Source organism: Megalops cyprinoides, chromosome 3 (genome assembly GCF_013368585.1).
Source record: "Megalops cyprinoides isolate fMegCyp1 chromosome 3, fMegCyp1.pri, whole genome shotgun sequence".
In the NCBI taxonomy this organism is placed as follows: domain Eukaryota; kingdom Metazoa; phylum Chordata; class Actinopteri; order Elopiformes; family Megalopidae; genus Megalops; species Megalops cyprinoides.
This window is the reverse complement of record NC_050585.1, coordinates 10,787,888-10,809,076: the sequence shown is the minus strand read 5'-3', so window position 1 is coordinate 10,809,076 and position 21,189 is coordinate 10,787,888. Positions and strand designations below refer to the sequence as shown.

The window sequence follows — 21,189 nt, the reverse complement described above, 5'->3', positions numbered from 1 at the left end:
GGAATGTAAGAGAGACTGAGGTGACACAAAAGGGATTTCTTAGCCTTCAGTAAGAACAATTCCATCTTGCACCCAACAATGAAATCAATTAAACTCACATACTGTCGTTTGTGCTTCATGTTGCATTGGGAACAGGGTGGGGTGATTGTCTGTGATAATTTAATGCTAAGAGGATTATCAGTGCTGAATCCCCTTCTGAATCCCCCTCTCCACACACAAGCAAACAGTCACACACACACGCACACACACACACACACACACAGAGGGAAGCACAACAATTTTTCTAAACAGAAAACAATGTACACATCATGATTTATCCCCAGGATGAGTGAGAAAGTTATCATCTTATGAGGGGTACTAATACAAGGACAAAGCCTTTGTGCGTTAGGATCAAGTTTCCCCTTTGCACAGTGATTGTCATCCCAGCCAGTGATTATGATGATTAAGATGATCTTTTGGATATTGTCTGCCATTTGAGAATTACCCTGCTCTTTCTTGTGTTTTCTTAATGAGATAAATCTCTTGAACAAAAGCCCAAAATGTAATGCTTTTTTTCTGCTAGCCCAGCAAGATTTGTTTCCTCACAATGATGTGCAGCTCTTGTATTAAAAAGTGTATGGCTCCCATTACAATGCGGTCTTCATTATTATGATGATTACTCTGAAAGAAGATGCAGGGTGGCTTTCACTGAGAGGAGTAAAGCTAGTTTAAGAAGTGAGTCTTTAGTGACAGATCTACAGAAGTGGTCCAAAAGTATAAGCTAAAACAAATCCTGTGACCATGACTGAAAAATGAATGTTAATCATTTTAGTCATGAATTAGTCTTAGTTTAAATGTCCATGCTCTCTGACTTACTTTGCAGACGAATAACTACCTGTCCATAATATAGGGTGTATGTGTTTGTAACAATCTATGATAGTTTAAATTCGTTCTGTTAAGATATATGTTAAGTAGTGTAGATGTAAGACGATGAACACATTACAATTTTCAAATGTTTTTTTTTTCTCAGAACTCTTGACACAAACTCAAATCAGTCAAATAAATCTATGTAAACATTTAAAAATCCCCACAAAAGTGGTCAAAACAAAATTGTTTGTGCCTTGCTCTTTTAAAACATGGCTCAAATGTCTCTGATGGATCTCTTCATATTATAAAGTGTTAGCCCTTGCACAGGTGGCTATGTTGGCTTCCTCAAACTTCAGACTTCACACAAGCAACATAACGATAATGCCATCCTTAGCTCCCTCAAGATCAACAAGGCGGAGACATCAACCCTCCTTTTTGGAGTACCACTCCTCATTTTCAGTTTTTTTCCATTAAGAGATTCTTAGTCATAAAGATATCTATGATCATTTCATGTTTTATCAAAAGGTCTGTTATTCAGTAAATACTTTCATTTGGACTTGAGGACATTGGATTTGGATATATCTTTACATTTTGGAAAAGAGAATCCTGATATAACTGTTTATTATATTAAACATTTGTAATATTTTCCATTAGACATTCATTTGTCAAATATTAATGCAATGAGAATACTTTGGAGCATTGTTAAGATTTGGATTTAGTACTACCCTACTCACAACACTTTCCAAAAACATCAGCACAAAAACTCCTCCTTCATTGGCAGATGGTAACTGTTTTATGTGGAACCTTTTCATTTGCACTTTAAATAGTGATCTGCAAAAAGGTCACATCAGCAAGCATACTGCTTTGTGAGCAGTAGGGGTTTACAGGCTGTACATAAAATCCAATGTGACTACCATATTAAGTCACCTATGACCTTTCTTTTAACTACAAAATTACTTAAAAAATGTAGTTTCAGATATTTAGAATTAGTTGAAAAGCTAACATGCCAGCTATGCCATATGACAGTTTTGACCTTGAGAACACTCTTGCTTTCTCCAATAATGTATCCCAAACCCAGGCCTCCCTTTATACTGTTTTTTGTTCCAGATGAAAATGGTCAGTCCTCAAAAGTCACCTTATGTAAAAAAAATACATGAATCTGTCATGAAAAATTAATATCAGATATTTATTCAAAGGCTTGCTAATCATTCCACTTAATGCAATCTGTGGAATTTTTGTTTATAAAGTGGTTGTAATAAGACTGTCAGGTGGACTTACTGTGGAGTTGTGTTGGCGTCGTTTTGTTGGGTGCCCATTCTTTGTTTTGTTGGGTGCCCATACTTTGTTGACATACAGCAGGGTCACTGGACACTGCTGTATGTCAACAAAGTAAATGTAACGTTAAATGTACTCACATTTTGTAAGTCGCTCTGGACAAGAACGTCTACTGGATGTCATAAATGTAAAGGTTATGTTAAATGTGCTCTTCTTGTACGCAGTTGTGGATAAGGGCGTCAGCTAAGCGACAAAACGTAAATGCACTGTAACTTCAAACTATCAATAGAAAGACTTAATAAATGGCTATAAAATACGTTAAAGTGCTTACAAAGCAAGTCTTTCGTATGGAGACAAAATATATTAAAGAACCACTTAAACGCATATTTCCAGTTATCTTAATTTAGTGCTTTAAGTCAAAACAACCGTATACAGGAAGGCCCCTGGGTTGAGTTTTAGCTGCATCACTGTAATTTTTTAAGCTCTTAGAAAAAAAGGAAACGTTCATTCACCTGACTGCGTCTGTGGACACACGACGAGAGGAAATACATCTGAAAAAGTCAAGTGGGTGACTGCGCACCTAGAGTGCTCCGTTCCCTAATTAAACGCCATGCTATAACCGAAATAATTTAACTACAGAGTCTCCCCTCAAATTATTTACTGGTCCATTATCGAGTGCGCGCACGTTCAGCAGGAGTCTAAGGAGGCGTGTATGAATCCGTATCACGTGATCATGCTGTGGTTGCTGCCACTCAAGGTAGGGAGGTACGCTACACAGTTGGGAGAGAGAGATCGAGATTGCTGGATTCCTGCAATAACTATCGCGAAGAAAGTGCATGTAATGAATGCCGGAATACGATTGTTTGAAAACGAGACCAAACTGCTGTGGAACCTAACTTGGTGTCTTTCATGCAACTCATGAACTAAATATACGAGCGTTGGCCATTGAATCAGAATTGGACGCTCAGCGATGAAGTCGAACTGTTGTGCTCTGAGATATATACTGGCGATCTAAAAGGAGAAGCTACAGTATCTAACAAATATTTTTGATTCTGGGAACACAGAAGATGCGAGGCGATTTTAAGTCGCCAGTACCCTTCATTTTAAGTGCATACTCAGTCGGCTTGTGAATCGGTAGAGGTCCGTTCCATGCATGAAAACAATGCAGCGGTTTTCATCGGAAAATCCGTGAACTTTTATTTTTCGGACACTGGATACATTCACATCTTGGTGGAGGGTGTCTCGTTAAGTATATCGAAAAGACTGGAGAGGGACTAGGGCAGTAAATTTCACGCGTCGATAAGTGGATGTCTATTCGCTGATTCGCACTGCTGAACTTCAATAAAAGACTCGGTTTGACTGGAAGCAGACAGGCACGCGTCACAGAACCCCTTCTCGGTCGCCGGACACCGAAGAATGAAAGTTGTGTAGCTACACTGTTTACAGCGCCTACAAACAATCTAATTGTTGCACAGTTGGACTTTTGTCTTGGAGGGAAAAAAAATACAGTCAGTGCTCAATTTGTTACAGTCGGTAAACAACAGGACTTGCGGCTGCGGGTGAAACCTCAACTATCGGTGGAGCTAGCTTGCTAGCTTCAGTTTCCTTTCCTTGTTTCTAATCGCAAAGCTCTGTCTGAACGTCGGGACTGCGGACTGTTGAACGTAGCTACGAAAGAAAATGTTCCATACATCACTGCTATTTTAGACGTAACTAGTCGTACATTAGTGTATTGTATTTTCCATCTTGTTGTTTGTGGTGGATTACAGTTTTAAACTTCCCTGGTTGGCATTGGATCTGGACAGTCAGCGTGACTCCCATTGCTGTGGAATATTTGGTTCGGAGGAGAGTGTTCGAATTCAAACGCGTGGGAGTCTGTTGCGGCACCTGATCCGGATATCTGGAACTTTTTTCACGCGTACAGAGATTATCGGTCGTGGAGAAAGAACCCGGCATTCTCCGTGCCTTTTATGTGGTAGACAAACAGCTCGCCTACAGTTTGACTGAGATTGGTTTTGGCATAACGGAGTTCGCGTGACATCCACGAAAGAAGTTCAACATCACCTCCTGTAAATACGCAACTGCTTCATATTATTAAACTTCAGGCTATCTAGCCTAAGGACAGGTCAGCGGCATTTCAGAAGATAACGATTTTATAGCAAGCTAACTGGATTTACTGGCGTGTCTACGATGTCATTTGCACGAATTTGGAGCGTAACACTTCTGTGTGTCGTAGCCCTCATCTCGAATGGTAAGTGTTTACCTTCAACACATTGCATGCATGTTCTACGTCGTATTTTGTTCTCTGTTAGTGTAATGTGGTGTGGAGTGGTATTGTGTCATTTCTTTAGGATGCATTTTGAGAAACTACAGCTGCAATGCTTTCTCTCCTAAATGCTCATTGGCAATTCTCATCATGATTTCTCTCTCTCTCTCTCTCTCTCTCTCTCTCTCTCTCTCTAACACACGCTAGAAGATAGCTAAGAATCTGTAATTAATGCAAAGTGTGCAACACAACGTACATTTGACGTCAAGAGGCTACTTTCCCGTAGCTAACCGTTATCCGTAATTTATTTTCAGATAGCAAAAGCCTATCTCATCAAAGAGCATCGTGTGCTAAATTACAAAACCTGTGTGATTAACTGTTATTGCTTTGTAATACTGTGTTTCTCTGAGGCAACACCAGCCTAGTGTGTACTGGCTTTTCTTGCCGCTGTGAGTGGTTAACGCGAGTAGACTTCGTCGCAAGCGGCATCTCTCCACAAGGTGGGAGCACGGCCGTGCTGAGGCTGCTTTGCCGCTAGAAGAAATATGCATCGATGGCTTGTACATCATTCGTTCAATCTAGCTAATTTACCGTTTTGTGTAAACGCACCACTGCGGTTACATAATCGTTTAATCAATTTGTAAATGTCAACGGTCTCAGCAAACCAATATCAATCTGAACACCTCACCTGTTTGAAAGTTGGGTTGAGAATAGATACACGGAGTTAAATTTTATTTCCTCATCCCTGAAGTTGTTGTTGGAAAATCATGCAATATCTTATTGTTCCTAAGTAGGCTGCTGTATTTGGCTAAGCCTTTGTTTGTAGTCCAGAGTGCCTCACAATTAATGCAGTGAAATTCTTAATGAAAGCGAGTGAATAACATTGCTTATTTATTCTTGATTGCGCCCTGCTTTGGTTCTCATGTCTTAAGCTGTTTGCTATGTTTGATCACTATGTTTCTCTTAATAACACATGGGGACTATGAATTATTGACGCCCGGGCGTCTCCAGTGCATCGGTAATTTCCACTGCACCATGTCTTAAGGCGCAGATAGGGGTTATTTAAATATCTGTATCAGTATGTTTTATACTTTGCGCTTAATTCGCAAGCCCGTGTGGGTTGCCGTTAGATTTATTCCTATAAAATGAGCTTAGTTTGTCTTAGTTTAAGTTTTCAGTTGCTAGTTGTTTTGCATTGATATGAGAGAGCTTCACACGACGATATGACAGGGCCTGTGATTTTTTTTTCTCGTAGTTGAAATAGCAAATGACAATTGTCCACTGACGTCAACATTTCTTGTGTATCGTGGTTGTTAGAATCCAAAGGATTTTCTTTTCCACTAAATTTCATTATTGGAATCGGATTTCCACAAGTTTTAGGTTGCAAGTTAATATAGATGGATTTATATGAAGTTTGGTTTCCTTTATTTTACCCAAATCCCTGCACCACTTCATCCCAGCTTTGTAGGAATAAAACATGTCTTTTTTGCAAGAGATAAGTGGATTTTGTCTCTGTTTTGTTTCACTCAGCTTGTAAAATGTACTTGCACACATTGATGGAAGTAGCATTTAGCTGATGACTTTACTTTTTCTTGTGAGCCACTGTACCTATCCTAATAAAATCCATGCCGCAGAGTAAACACGGTGAACCTTTTTCGTGAACCTTCAGTTCAAAGTTCAAACTATTTTGATCTTAAACTTTAAATGACTACTGAAATGCTAAGGATTACTTTTCAAAACATGCATCAAAACAACAGCAAGAGTTTTTTTTTCAGTTTGCTTATTGAATTAAGCATGACATTGTTTGCCTATCATAATCCCTTTTCAAAATAAAGAAATAGTAATTATAATCCAGTCTCACATTGAATGGCAGTTTGTTTTTTTCTACAACAACAATAGACTTTAATTTTCTTTCCTCCATACCATGCTCTACATCGATAAGAATGCTAGATTTTAACTGTCAAGGATGGGCAGGCTGTGAACCGAGGTTCCTGTCATAAGTGTCTGGGTCATGGGAAGCCCTGACAGTATTTCGGGGCTACTTTTCATTAAAACATAGTTTTTTTTTCTTAACTGGGTTTCAAACCTACCTGATTATTTTTCCTGAAATCTGAATGGATGAAATCTGTGATACAGCTTCAGGAGTAAAGCAGCTTGCAGTAAAATTTCTTCCCCAGAATTTTATTTCTGTTAACATATCCTCTCCCTCTTGGATAATGAAAACAAATGCTCTCGCCAGTGCAATTTTACTTGTGAGTAGGAGACACTATGGAGGTTTCTGGATCATTGCCAGACTTGGATGGCACAGAGACCACATATTTACTGTAGTGCATTCTTTCCCCTCCAGTGAGATAGTCATTGTAGTGTTGGATACAGTTCTAGCCTCTGTACTTAAGTGTTGAATCTCTTGTTTTAACACACCCCCTCCCTTGCCACCCAGACTCTTGCCTTAAGGTAACCATTTATGTTAAAAATTTCATCAAGAAATGGCTGAACTGAATTGACAAATAGGCTGCATTCTGTCTGCTGAGTCACTTGAATGAAAGAAACAATGAAAAAATGTCAGCTAATCTCTGAGAGCATCAGCCTTGTTATGTATGTATTAGTGGTTTAACCCATTTCACACTAACGCTTTAAACAGAATGCCCTGTCTGCCTTCCATTAAAAGGGCCTCTCAATGTGGGAAGTCCTTTTTAGCCTCCCTCAAGTATGTGTGCTGTGAAGTGGTACAGTGCTTTGTCTGACTAGCGATGTGTACACAGATTTCTGGTTCCTTGTGTGTCCACTGTTCCTTCTCACTGACCTCAGTGAGGAGCAGTAAGTCTTCTTTGACACAGAGGGATTCAGTCAGGTTGCCCGAACTGCCTACACTGCAATCATGAGCCACTGTTACAAGACCCTCAAAATCACGCTGGAAAAGGTGCTTTATTTTTTCAGTTTTTCTTCTCATTTTCTATTTTCCTGTACTGTGAATGAACCCAGCAGCAGACCTGTATTGGATCCCTCTGTGACAGTGGTATTGATCTTTTCATGATGATTATAGAACATAAAGATTATCCATTGGATTTAAATGTCCAGTCAGTATTTTACTTGACTACTGACAGCGACCCCCCCCCCCCCCCCCCTCGCAGTGGCAGGTTTCACAGCAAAGTAGAAAACCCACAAGCGAATGAATTAGATGCACTGGGGGACTGGACTCCCAATTCATATTCATTTTGTATGTCCTGATGTTGAGAAGATTTAATTATTGAGAGGTGTATTTTGTCCCACAGTGGTTGTCCTACAGTTGAATAATCACCTTGTTCCACAGGCAGTAATGTCACAGAGTTGTATCCAAATCTGTCAGTAACATTTTCAGTTGTCCTGTTCAGGCAGACAGACAGACAAACAGACAGAAATACACAGGGATGATTACATAATGTCTTCAACCCAGTGATGCATTTAAAAATTGTTAAGCAAACCACAATACTTATCTGAGGTTTTAGTTGCTTAAATCGATATTGAGATAACGGGGAACTGATGAGCATTATTGAAATCGGAGAAACTAGAGAATGGCTTTGAAATATTGTCTTAAGTGCTTTTGTTATAATATCTATTGGTAAGACTGTGCAATTAATCCAAAACATTGATTTTATTGACACAATAAAAAGGGTCAAATGAAAAAAAAAAATCAGCATATGTAACTTTTCTTATTCCTTGAAATAAAATTTGGATAGTGTTTTGCTATTCTCTTATGGTAGAGATATAGGCCTATTGTTGCTGTCAACTGAAAGAACCTCTCTCATAGATGTCATTAGTCAGCAGATGTCTGTTAATTGTCAGTTATATCAATGGGTATTACAATAAGGGTGATGGTCAGCTCTAGGTTTATCCAGAAACAGTTTCAGAGAATGGCCGCAATGATTTCGACTAAAATTCCAAAGTCAGTTGTGGGAGGCATACCTGTTTTTGTTTCTTCCTCATTATTTTTTTCCATCAGAATGTCCCAAATTTAGAAACAAATTTGAGTTTCTGCTGGACTTGCCAGAATGGTATGAGTATGGTAAACACTTTTGGGGGAAAAAAATCCACAGGTATTTCACTTTTAGTCAATGTGGTGGTGCACCATATGTCACGTGATGATCTTGTGCTGTGTAATTATACATGACCAAATGTCCAGAATCACACCTGCCTCCTGCTCCCTGTGTTTGAACTGAACAGCATAAATGAGCAGGGATGGTATTATTTCTTAGACCTATATTCAGTTTGCATGACATATTTACATTTAGGGCTGCAACTAACGACTATTTTGGTAGTCGAATAATCTACCTAACTAATAATCGACTATTCAGATTATGAATTGCACAAATACTCAATGGCTCTTATTTATCTATCGGCTTTTAAATTTAGCTTGAGGTTGTTTTAGGCATATGCTAACTGACAATAAAGATGAGAACTTCATTCAAAAATATGCCTTTTAATGAATGGTTACTAGGACTAATTCAGTGAGGGCAGTTGCTTGCTGGGGAATACAAGTCTGCTTCCTTTGAAGAAATCCATACGTGGTAGCATTACGAGATCCAACAAACCCATAACTTGTTTGAATTAATCCAAATGCAACCCACACTGGGCATGCACACATAGACATGAGCTGTAAAAATCTTTCGCGATTTAGAAAGTATCAAATTCTCCAGTGTTCTCTAAACTTGTGCACTCGGCAGCAACACTATCTCCAGCCATAAACATTGCCATGACAACAATGCAACGTTTAAGCAGAGAATTTCTAAATAGCAGACGGGCTCTGGTTTAACATTGTAAAGTTAGGGCACATCTGGAATGTGAACAGGATTGTTGTGAATAATAGGTTATTATTTGCAACACTGTATGTTCAACATCTAATAATTTATTCATCAAGAGAAAATATATTTCAAAATAAAAGATGTTATAGCTCATAACGTGAAGTAACATGGCTTTTAACATTAACATTAGCTATGCTAGCTAGCTAACTAACTTAACGAGATGAGTTTTCATCATCCAGACAGCCAACATGCCACCTCTTGCTTGAGCATAACTGATCCAGGCAAGGTCAGGTTTGCAAATGTTGCAGTTCACAACCTTCTTGGCAGAGTTACCCCTTTTAGTTCTAGTTAATTTTAGCTTTGAGGAAACAGTGATTTAACATTAAAAAATATAGCAAATGTTAACTGAAAACTATGAGAAGCTTAATAATGCTAATGAAAACATAACGAACCATGTAACGTAACACACGTGCTGTTTAGCATAAAAATAAGTTATGTGCGAAAGAGTGAAATGCTGCCACACTTTTGAGGTCTTTGGTCGTGAAGGTCTTTGGTCTTGCCATCTCTATTGTCCACCCCAGTAAAGCAATGTAGCTTAGGCTACATGTCTGAGCATTATGAGTCAGCATGAAAAACGCATACAATGATGTCACCAACTAATCGACAATAAAATTCTTTGGCAGGAAAGAATGAAAATCTTACTACCAGCTATTGCATTCAAAAGTCAAATAGACTAGAAGCAGATGCAATACTTGTGATATCAATTACATAACTTAAACAGGTTTACTGCTGATAATTAACTTCATAAATTCATGAAATACACCCTCCAGGTCAGTTACTCAAGTATTAAGGGAAAATGAAGGGCCCTAGCTATGCAAAATACAGTCGCACACAAAATAAAGCCTTCTCAGGAGGCTTTAGACATTTAAATATGACGAGTACATACATATTTATGGACTATAATTTGGTAATCAGTATTTGTGTGTGTGTGTGTGTGTGTATATATATATATATATATATATATATAAAATACTGCAAATATATATGTATATATTTGCTATACAACAGCACTGTCTTACTGGAGCAAAGTAGACTCAAGCAAATTCAAACACCCAGGATATCGATCTGATGTGCTGTAACAAGGTTACTTTAATAAGGCTGTTTGTCACACTCGACAAATGATTAGGCCTTCATTATAGCCGAGCTGCCAACCAGCAAGTTCTAGTCCTCTATGTCTTGAGTGACCATTTCTTGACACTGAATAAATAGTGCTATTAATCATTGTTTAGTTCATGATTTTTTTTTTGGTGGGGGGGGGGGGGGGGGGGATTTCGGATCCTATTCGGATCCCAACTTGCCCAGCTGAACATTGTCTTCATTCCTTAGAAGAATATGTCAAAGGAGAAATGGGTGGAATGGCAAGCAAGATGGCAGTCAACAAGCCATTGGTTAAACTGTATAACACATTTACAAATATTTGCATCTGAATAAAAAGATGTATGTAATTTGATGGTGTTATGATTAATTAGTAACAATACTAGGGGCAGAGTACTAATGTGTGAAGCATGGTGAGCTCATTGGCTATGAAGTCAGAGATAGAAAGATAGCATATTTACTGAATAAGGTTGAGCTCAGTCTGAGTGACAGTGCAGTTAGACAGCAGGTGGAGGATTAAGACGCTGGATAAACATTGAAACAGCGGAGTGTGTGCCATTAATTCTGGGATGAGTTGCATTCTCCAGGGACTTGTTTGTTTGTTAACCAGAACTCTGGCATCCGTGTAGTCCTCCATGGTTTCGGTTCTCTAACAGCTTTTACTGAGTATTAAAAAAGAAAAAAGCAATTGGTACACTGATTTACAGAAGTCTCATAATCCTTAGAAGCAGACATACCTATTCTGTATCCCTAGAGGATATCAGTACTATGCAAGTTTTCTGTTGTTGTTGCAGTAAGTACAGTATTATGTTTTTGATGATTATATTTTGTAACCTGCAATTCAGTTGAAATCTGCTTCATGTTGCTATAGTCATTCTAGTTGAACAAATAAGGTAATTGAATGTGATTAAGCAGTGATTAATTGGATAAAGAGAGACCAAAGATAAGTTTGGTGCAAGTCTACAAATTAATTAGGTGAGAGAATGCTGACAAAAGAAGAGGTTATTACCTCTAAAAGCCTTTCACTGATCAAACACGTGCAGGCATATCCACATGGTGTATTGTGTTCAGATGGATCCTGGCACCGTGTCAGAAAATAACAATCAGGGGAAAAAAAACAGTAAACAAAAGGCTCCGCTCAACAGTGGTGAGATGTATCTAGTACTTGAACTGGTTCAGTACTGTATCCCTCTTTTTTAATTCTCAGTTTACTCTTTTAATAATGGCTTTGGCCTTTAATGTACTGCCTAGCATTAAGGTGTCCAAATGAATTGGTTTCCTATCATCACTGCCAACAGTGGGCACTTTCAGTTTGATACGGGGAATGCTCCAGATTGCTCACAATGTGATGGTCTCTACTCAAAGCCCACCTGTCAGTTCTTCACACTGAGCCAGCTAGTTACAACAAGGCTGCCCCAAAAGATTGATTCATTCATGGTATTTGTTTTGTCAGAGCTCTGAATTGGTACACCTGGTTGTCATGTCTGTAGATTTCTCTTTGGGATGTCGTATTGCAGTTCCCCTTGATTCTCTCCATTCAGTGTGGAAGCGTTGCAGACTTTGCCCATGGTTATAGTTTGACTCAGCATGACACAGTAGGCCTTATCTCGAAAGGAAGAAAGGGAAGAGTGGGATGTCAGCCCTTTCCAAAGTTGCCATCTGTTGGTTTTAACGCTTGGGAAGCTTGTTTGTTGTGATGTTTTGCAGCTCGTTCATCATCCCTGTGTTGTCCTTTTACTTTGTAAATTGATTTTCATGGGTTGCAGCCGCAGTAAAACAAGGGAGCCAACTGAGGCTGGATGTAAGTTTGTGTCTGCTGTTTAGAGATTTCTATTTGTTTACCTCAGTGCCCACACACCATTGGTGGTGGCTTTATTCAAGGTAATCCAGTGATTCTGTTAAGGAGCCTTTACTAGCATGAGCCAATGGGAGATGCACAGTAATGCCAAAATAATACATTGCTCTGAGTAACCAGTAATCAGTTTTTCCTTAAGTTTAATCAGTTGAGTGAGTTGGCTGTTGTTTTAGGTTGTTCTATTGATGCTGTGTCATACTGAGTGTGAAATAATACAGTTGATTTGTGACTTTTTGGCGTTTGCTGGAAAATCACCTCTTGCTTCAGTAATTTTACGTAACATTGACATTTGTAAAGATGATAAAGATGACCCTTTTAATTACTGATATTCTGTCGCGGTGGAGACTGCAGTTTTGAGCTTAATGGACTCGAACCTCATTAGAATGTACTACTTTGAAAATCACTAACCATGCTTTGTCTGTTTTATAGCATTTTGAATGTGTTGCTTGTACTTTGAAACTGTTGTACAAACAATGTAGTCAGGCATGCATGTTGGCTGTTGCGTGCTTCTCTGGGTACATCTGTGCCACATGCGGTGGCATTCAAATGTGGTGTCACAAAAGAATATTATAAGAGCATTAAGAGCCACCAGCTAGAATTCTGAAGAGGTTCTCCTTGATTCGCAGTGAAAGAATTCATTGTGGAATGCTGGTTCCTGCAGATGTGGCGTGACTCGGGACCCCCTGCCGAGAGCTTGAGGGCTCAGTGCTGTTTTCTGAAAGGAGGGCACAAATTGTTTACAAGCATTGCATGTTGTCCTTTGAACGAGAGACCCCCCCCAACCGGTATCGTGCCCATCTTGAAGTACCCTTGTGCATTAGGGACAAACAGGGCCTACCTTTTGCAAAGTGTTCCTTTATAGTTAGGGAGTTGCTTTTAATCGCAATTGAATCAAGGTTTTCCGACCATGCTGAAAAGGCCCCCTTTTTTGTGTTCGATTTGACTGTATATCGTGCAAGATAAATGGCTGTCCTCCGGCAATGTATCCAAGCCATCTGTCAATGCATCAAGCTGAAAAAAAATGTCATCGCCCCTTAAATCTCCTTACATTTCCTTGGCCATGCATCGAACTACTCATCCAATGCTACCTGCCATATATGCTGACTTTCCTCTAAAGTTGTTTTTCATCAGCCTCCACATACTTATGTACACAGAGCTGATACTGAAAACCCACTTGCCACCTCACCCATTCTAAAACGCCACATGTTGCTGAATTCACAGCTGAAATTAATAAATGAAACTTGCCATCAGCAGGAAGGAATTACTGCACTATCACTGTGGTGGTGTCGCGAGCGATGACCATTTGGAGCAAAACTGGTGACGACAGTAGCAATATGCTGTTTGTGTGTGAGAAAAATCTATAGACAAGTAGTTTCTCAAGTTTGTTTATGGAGGGATGCCTAAAATGTTTCCCCTTAAGCATATGAAAACGTAAATGCTTGATTTTACCATGATTTTATTTCACCATACTGTAGCGTGCCCTCCTGTTCAGGGGTTTTAGTGTCTTTGCAAATGTTAAATCTGGGGGATATTTTGAAAGTATGACTAAATTGATCTTTCACAGGAGGGAAATGATGAACATTAATGGGCAAATAGCTGTTTTTATCCTTATCCAAATCCTTATCTGTAAAATTTCAGGAAGGTTTATAACAATGAGTCTTGTGAGGGAGAAAAATGAATCAAAAATAATATGTATTTCAGTAATGCTCCTGGAAATATCAGAGATTCTTACAGGAAAAATAGGAATGGGCATGGTGTTCAGCCTCTCTGCTCAATCATAGTGGTGACCTTTTTGTGTGAATGTGAATGAGAATTGCGAACCCTACCATGACCACCTCTTGCTTGAAAACAAAAGCACCTAACAGCGGCTCACGCTGACTTCTAAACTCCAATCTCACCACCCAGTCAACTGTAGTGTGATGTGTGTGGCCTGCTTCCGGCTCAGTTTGTGAAAGGCACAGTGGAAGCTAGAGAAATATGGCCAGATTTTTGCCCTCAAGCATTTTTTGGCTGCTCGAGCAGCATCCTAGGCCACGCGCCATTCCGGCCTCCCTCTTTTATGCGACAGAACCGAGCACAACCCAGGTTCTGGACTGAGAAAACAGCCTGAAGTCCTCTGGCTCTCTGCCTTTTTTATTATTATTTTTTACCGTGGGTGATTATTTTTTGCTGCGCTGTAGGTCTGGCTGTTGCGCAGAGAGGTCACGACCCCACGCGGGCCTTCTCATTAATGCGGCAGATCAGCCGAGCTCACAGTCCAAGCATTTAAATGGACTGTCGCAGCGCTGCGGGGGAAGGGGCAGGAGGGTGACGCGACGCTCTGGTCCTTGTCATTATTTTCCCTCCAATCGAACAACCAGGCAACTTAGTGGGCGACAGTCGCACCCAGAGCTTATTGGGTCAGCGTTGTTCCTTGACTCATTATCTGGATTGTCTTGCTACTGCAGCAATCCTTTTTTCTGTTGCTAATGTGCCACTTAAAAAGTTTGGTTAATGGAGCCCTTTAAATGTAAGACTTGTATAGCTGAATATCTGCCCATTAAAATGGAGTGCTGCAGTGATTCAGAAAATTGTATGCATCTTAAAAAAAACCAGTCATGAAATGTATTCTGTTATATGAATCAGCTTAAGCCCTCTTCATACGCACATGTAAATGTGTGCTGGATAGAGGCATCACGCTGCATGTGAGTGACAAGGCCAATGATCCTGCAGAAAACGGAACAATCCGTATAACCCGTTTAAGGGCCGTTTTTTGCTACAGTGGTGTTGCAGTTAAACTATGACAAATCAGTGAAAATGCCTGAGGAATCCGACGTGCACCTCAACATCAGAAAGTGTGGATGTCAGCTTTCCAAGTTGTGAAAATCTCCGTCGCAGTTGATTTTCACACTGTGTTACTCATCAAGTCATTTGGCAAGCTTTGAGGTTTTTTTTTTTCTTCTTCTAGAAGATGGAGGGGAGGATGGTTCCGGTCTCCCTCCTTGTGCACGTGTGAGAGCGTGCAGCTCTCCTGTTTACTTTTTTTTGTTCTCACAGCAGCACATCCTCCGATGCGTGCCTCCATAAACACTATCCCAGCTCTCGACAAAAGAGTATAAGAGATTGCGTGTCAGACTCTGCCTTGACAGCTTTTCTTCAGTGGAACTCGGCTAGCCTTGAATCTTTTTCTTTTTGGAATAAAGTATGGACAAGATTGAAATCAGTAAAACCTTCAAACTTTCTTCTCTACTCAGTTAAGCCTATTCCTGTTGTTTCACAAGGAGTTTTTTTTGTACAAAAATACAACCAAGTAACTGGAGGATGGGGTGTTAGGGCCTCAGCTTGCACTTGTCAGAGGATCTTATGTTTGGTGATTATTCCAATGTTATTGTTATGACTGTTATGAGGCCTGGTGTTTCTGCCTTATTATACATACTAATTCACCATATTATACAGTATGATGTTCTGAGCCATGCACTTTTAGACATCAACCATGCTGCACCTGACTGCACAGGAAACTTAACTTGTCAGCACTGTTACAGTGCATTACTGGAAAATTTGCACGGTCTTTTCATTGAATACTTTCTGGTGCTTTCACGGCTTAACAATCATAACAAAAGTGTAATGCCATAAAATACAGATTTCATCTTGTTTCTGCTGTGCGGTTATGTGGCAACTGAACATATTTCAGGTTATTATTGTAATCGCAAAACAACACGTGCTGACAGACAGTTTGTTGGTGATTTGGTGTAATGGAGAAAAATTCAGTCAGTTATAACCTCTTTAGTTTTACCTTTGCCTCCTGTTTCACTCGCCAACAGCCACTGTAACAGATGCATTAGAATATGGCTTTAATTGCTCTGGGACAACAATAGCCTGTTGATTGCACGTCATTGTTCCAGCAGCATTCATAATCTACAAAACCCTGGTGTCAAGTACCTAATAACTGTGTACAAATGCTCAGAATCCAGGCACTGCCCTGTCCACTCGTAAATTCCATAAATAGCCATAGCTATAAATATTTGGCTAAATAGCCAACTGTACTTTTTGAGTTCGTATTACATTCTCCTTTTTGTTTTTTTTTTTTCTCCATTTGTCATTTTTTAGCCACTGTCTCCCATCTACTAATATTAGAATGTTTTCAGTAAGCTAAAACTTGTTTGAAAACTCCACGGATAGACATTACATAATAACTGCAAAAATGTTGTCACGCTGCCATCCTGAAATCCTGCCTCTAAAGGTTAGCTCGCTTCTTCTGTCAGTGATTCTATGATTCTGGAAAAGCAGGGCCCGTATACTTTGCCATTTTTTTGATCAATGGTACAAAGCCCTGTTCTGTGCACAGTACTTTCAAAAACAGTCTCAATCAATGGTATTTCTTTGAATTATTCCTATGCAGGTCAGTGCTGTCAGTAGTCCCAATCAGTGCTGATCAGAGAGTTTAGACCTATCAGCAAGGAGCTTGTATTTATGCTAAAATGAAAAACAGTGTAACTCCACTGTATCTTCAAATGGATAAGACAGCAGCGCCCTTTTGGCTAAATGCCTGTTGGAAAGTTTTTGGTCAAAATTAATCACATTCATTTAATTGCTTTAAGTTGAATACCACTATGCATGCAGTGCTATTCTTCTCCACAGTCATCCTGTGGCGATGTTTTAATACCTGAGAGCTAGTGGGTTTTCATATGTTCAAATCAGAATGCAGATTTTTGTCCAGATGGTGACACAACTAGTGGACCGTTACAACGGCATGTATCAGAAGCTGCGTCGCATTTGAACTTCTGGGAAGCATCAAGCCAATCAGGCAGTTGTGTGGCCGTTTATGATGCAGATGGCATTCAGATCAATGTATCAATGGAGACAGCACCTGTTTGAGACTGATTTATTCACTGATCTAGTTCTTTGTAAACAGCTGTGTGCAAAACACTGCACAGTTTTCTTCCATCTGCATGGCGGAGGAAAATATGGAGGGACAATGTAGAAATGTACCGTAAAAGTAATTGGACACGATACCCTTTAATAATTAATGAAGCAGCTCAATCCCCTGCAACCATTTACATTTTAGTCATTGTTTTGTTTTGTTGCTTGTGGTTGTTTTTTTGTTTTTTTTTGTTTTTCAAGTCTTCTGGATCCTTGACCAACTCCTGGATTAGAGTTATGAGTTGTGTGGGCAGTGGGGGTATAAATTAAGTTCCAGTGTTGCCGGGTCAGCAGGAGTCGCTTGTCTTGGCAACAGAGAAGCACGTTTGTTCGTAAATTAAACCCTCCCGGTTGTCAAGACTCCTGAGAAAGCCCCCCTGAAAAACGGGCGAAAGAAAAGCAAGGAGCCCAGATGGGTTAACTGAGAGAGTGCGAAAATAAAACGCTATTACTCCGACGTCTTTAGATCCTTGTGAAAGGCATCGGGTTACCACTCCCATTGCCTCCAAAATGTTTTCATGACTTAATTAAAGATGAGTTACTGTGTTCCTCGGAGCAAAATGGGTTTCAAGAGATTTGATACCTTCATCTCTGTGCAGTTGAGACAGTGGGGATATTACAAAGTCAACTAATGGTGAGAAGCTAAGATTCGGATTAGATCAGAAGATCTTTGTAAGAGGGGAAATACTGAAAAAATCAATAGATTCCACAGAGATGTCAGTAAATATGAAGCCTAGGCTTTGCTTATCTTTGTCCTTTCCTGAACTGTGCATACCTAAACACATGAAAGAGTAATCCCAGAGCTTGGAGATGTCTGAGAATCTTTTTGCTGTGAGGTCGTCTAGTCTCAAGTGATGCAGTTTTTGTCTCCCATGAGACAGTTTTTATTTTGAGCAAAGGTAGCATCATAGAAATTGCTAACAGTTGGATATCACCGTTAGTAGTTAGCTGTGACTGTGGATGTAATGAACTTTTTGTATAGATAAAGCCCCATAGTGAGCATTTGTTTTGCTGTTTATATATCACATAAGGTGTCAGAGCAAGCTTTCTGCTCAGTGATACCATCTGCATCTTGGCAGTGAGACCTGATCCTGAGATGTGCTGTTTTACTGTCAAGACTGTACATGTAGTAGACACCTCTCCCAACACTTGCTACTTTTATGTGCTGTTCTGATTTGCTACCATTGTCAAAAAGGGGAGAGAGAGAAGGCATGAGCTGATCATTAGAATACCTGATTTCTTTAACCTTCAGACCTACAGTAGGTGGCAAGCTGTCACAAGGAACACCATCTCCATGTCCTTTCTCGAAACAAATGAGAAAATGATGGATGGCGGCAAAAACTAGCCTGCAGTTGCTTGGCCGGTAGAAGAAGTGGCAAGCGCAAGATGGACTACTTCAGAGGAAAATAGATTTTGGGGAAGAACAGCCCACATTATGAGCCATTTTTATTGTTGAGTGAAGACATGGAAACGCTGAGATTCTGACACTTCCCCGGGAAGAAACAGATTAACCCGAGACAAGCGCGTTGCGGAATGAGAGATGAGAGCTCCAATTCCCTGAAATAAGCACCCACACCCCAGGGAAATCAGCCTGCGAGGCGACTAGCAGTGCAACGTACCTACAACCCTGAAATATAGTAAATCACACATCTCACAGTTTATTAGAAGATATTTTTCAAAATACTCTTGTTTAAAAGACCTGTCTGTGTGTGTGTGTGTGTGTGTGTGTGTGTGTGTGTGCACGCCTGTGTTTTATACTTGGCAAAAAAAGGAAACTGCTTTCATGGTGCACCGCATGCTTGCGTAGTAGAAAAGGCTATGAGACAAAACCACGCCTCTTTTGGCCTGTTTTGTCTTTCCCTTGGTAGCCTGTGGGTTTGCAGGTGTGTTGTGTGTAATACAGTAATTAGAAGTTTTAAATGAGGGTAACATAACGGGCATCTGCGAATATCTTAATTGCCTCCCAGCATCTCCATGTGTAAGATTGTTTAACAATTTAGCACAGTGTGTTCTTTTATCAATATGAAGAGGAGAAAAACAAACTACTCACCCAGTTTGTGCATAGTCTGTGACCTTTTGTTGGATGCACCATTTGATTCTGGTGGATTGTCTTAATGTCAGATTATGAGATCCGCATAATAACGTAGTTAACTAACATATTTGCCCTTCCAAAGTCCTTAAATCCACTGTGCATTTACGTATGGGGAAAGATTTTGTGATAAATGTACATGCACATTTATAAATCTTAACGTACTTTCAAAACCATTGACTAAGCTGGCAAACCTCAAATAATTTGGCTGTTTAAATATGCATTGAGTTCAGTGCAATAACAGCGATTCAGCGCAATCACATTTTGCTCAGCAGGGAGAAAGAAATTGGCCGCCTGTGGGCTTTGACCTTAGTTTATACATTCATGAAATTTTCAAAGGACCTTTGCTGGCTTCCTCTGCTCTGAAACACCCCCCAAACATAAACTTTCACCTTTTTTCATCACTGTTTTTAGGCACGCACTTCATTGTTTGCACTGAAATTACTGCACGCCTCTTGAGCACACACTTACGCCTGCTGTTTTTCCTTTCTCAAGCTGCTGCATGGCACCATGCACTGAGGCTAGCACAGCCGGTACATGGGTAAATATGATCTGGAGTGGCCGTGTCCTGAGTCTCACAAATTGAGCGAATAAACTGAAATTCAGGTCCAGTCCAGACCTCCATAATGACGCTGGAAACGCGCTGGAACAGGTTTTGTTTAGCCCACCGTTTCCGTTGAAACAGTACCTTAAGTATGTGGATGGGAAAGTTAGATTTTTTTCCCCCCCATATGGATTGAATAAACGCCTGTGCTGTGAATGAAGCCTGGATGTGCACTTGAAAGGAAGGTTCGGCCTCCCTGTTTCCTTCCTGTCTGGTCTCCTTTTACCAGAGAGTTAAAGGTTGTCAGACAGCTCTATTTTGACATGTGCAGAGGTTGACTGTCTTTCCCATTTACCTGAACTTGCCAGTCATCGAGTCCACGTCTGTCTGGTAATGTGCTTTAGCAGAAACAATGTCAAACAAGGCCTCCAGTAGACGAGCGACCTCACAAACCACCAATGCTTGCTGTTAATGCAGGAGAAGCTGTGTCTGGATCAGTGAAGTCACTCCAGAGATCCTTAAGCCAGAACCGAAAGCCTGCCTCTACCCTCATTTTTCAAGCAGATGTCTAGCCACTGTGAAATGGTTTCCTGCATGCTGATTTGGGCCCACATGATGAAGCTAATTGAAGCAGCAGTGGAAAAAAAAGGGACAGATTTCGGGAACATCTCCCGGTGCTGATCCTTCGCAAGTGCTGATGCAAAGCGTGAGCCTGACGCTTTATGTGTCAGTTTCACAGAAAGTGTAGCTGGCTACCAAGAAGTAGACTACTGAAAAAGTCTTAGTGTGTGAAATATGAAAGAAGTGCATTAGTTAGAAGCATTAGTTAAAAGCAAGTCATACAGGGGATATATTTATAGTAATACTGCACAACTTTAGAGGCTAGGAAAATGAAATTACGAAAGTAAAACCTTGTACTGTAATTCAGGTTTAACATTGTTAACTGTGATTCTCTTGAAATGAAAGATGCGCTGTAGAATATCAAGTTCATGCATTTAAAATGTTGTTATTAGCAATAGGCGGAATGTTTGCAGACTTTGTAATTTAACAGGAGCCCTCGTTGCCATTGAGGATATTTAAACCAAGATCCCAAGTGCAGAGGGAACAGCACTGCCAAAGGTTGTGGGTTGATATGCTGTCGATGTCTCTTGTGCGAGGGCCTACATGTCTGAGGACGCACTAATAAATACTGCAGTCAAATCTGTTGCTTTTAATTACTTTGCAGCATGTGTCGTTAGGAACTTTAATCAAATTCTCTGGCTGCTGCATTCTCTATTGAAATGCTAATGACGTGCCTCTTTTCGGTGAGGCCCCCCTTTTGTCATTTGATGGCTGAGGGAGACTGTTTTTCCAGCACAAGGCTGGGGCTTTTTCTTTCCCTATCAGGCCAGTGTCTCAGCAATTAATGACTACTCCCCCAGTCTGAAATGTGGAGGAGGCTCATTTGAGATATTGTGTTTAGGACTAACAACACCAAAAAGG

General features: G+C 40.1%; 1 protein-coding gene across 1 annotated transcript in view; it reads left to right on the top strand.

Moving 5' to 3' along the window:
* Positions 1–4,067: 4,067 nt before the first annotated feature.
* The window catches only part of tmem132e (transmembrane protein 132E), a 224,859-nt gene continuing 207,737 nt past the window's right edge, over positions 4,068–21,189 (top strand). The window contains exon 1 of the mRNA XM_036524691.1: positions 4,068–4,372. Within this exon, the coding sequence (XP_036380584.1) occupies positions 4,312–4,372 (61 nt within the window). The 5' untranslated portion in view covers positions 4,068–4,311. The remainder of the gene's footprint in view (positions 4,373–21,189) is intronic.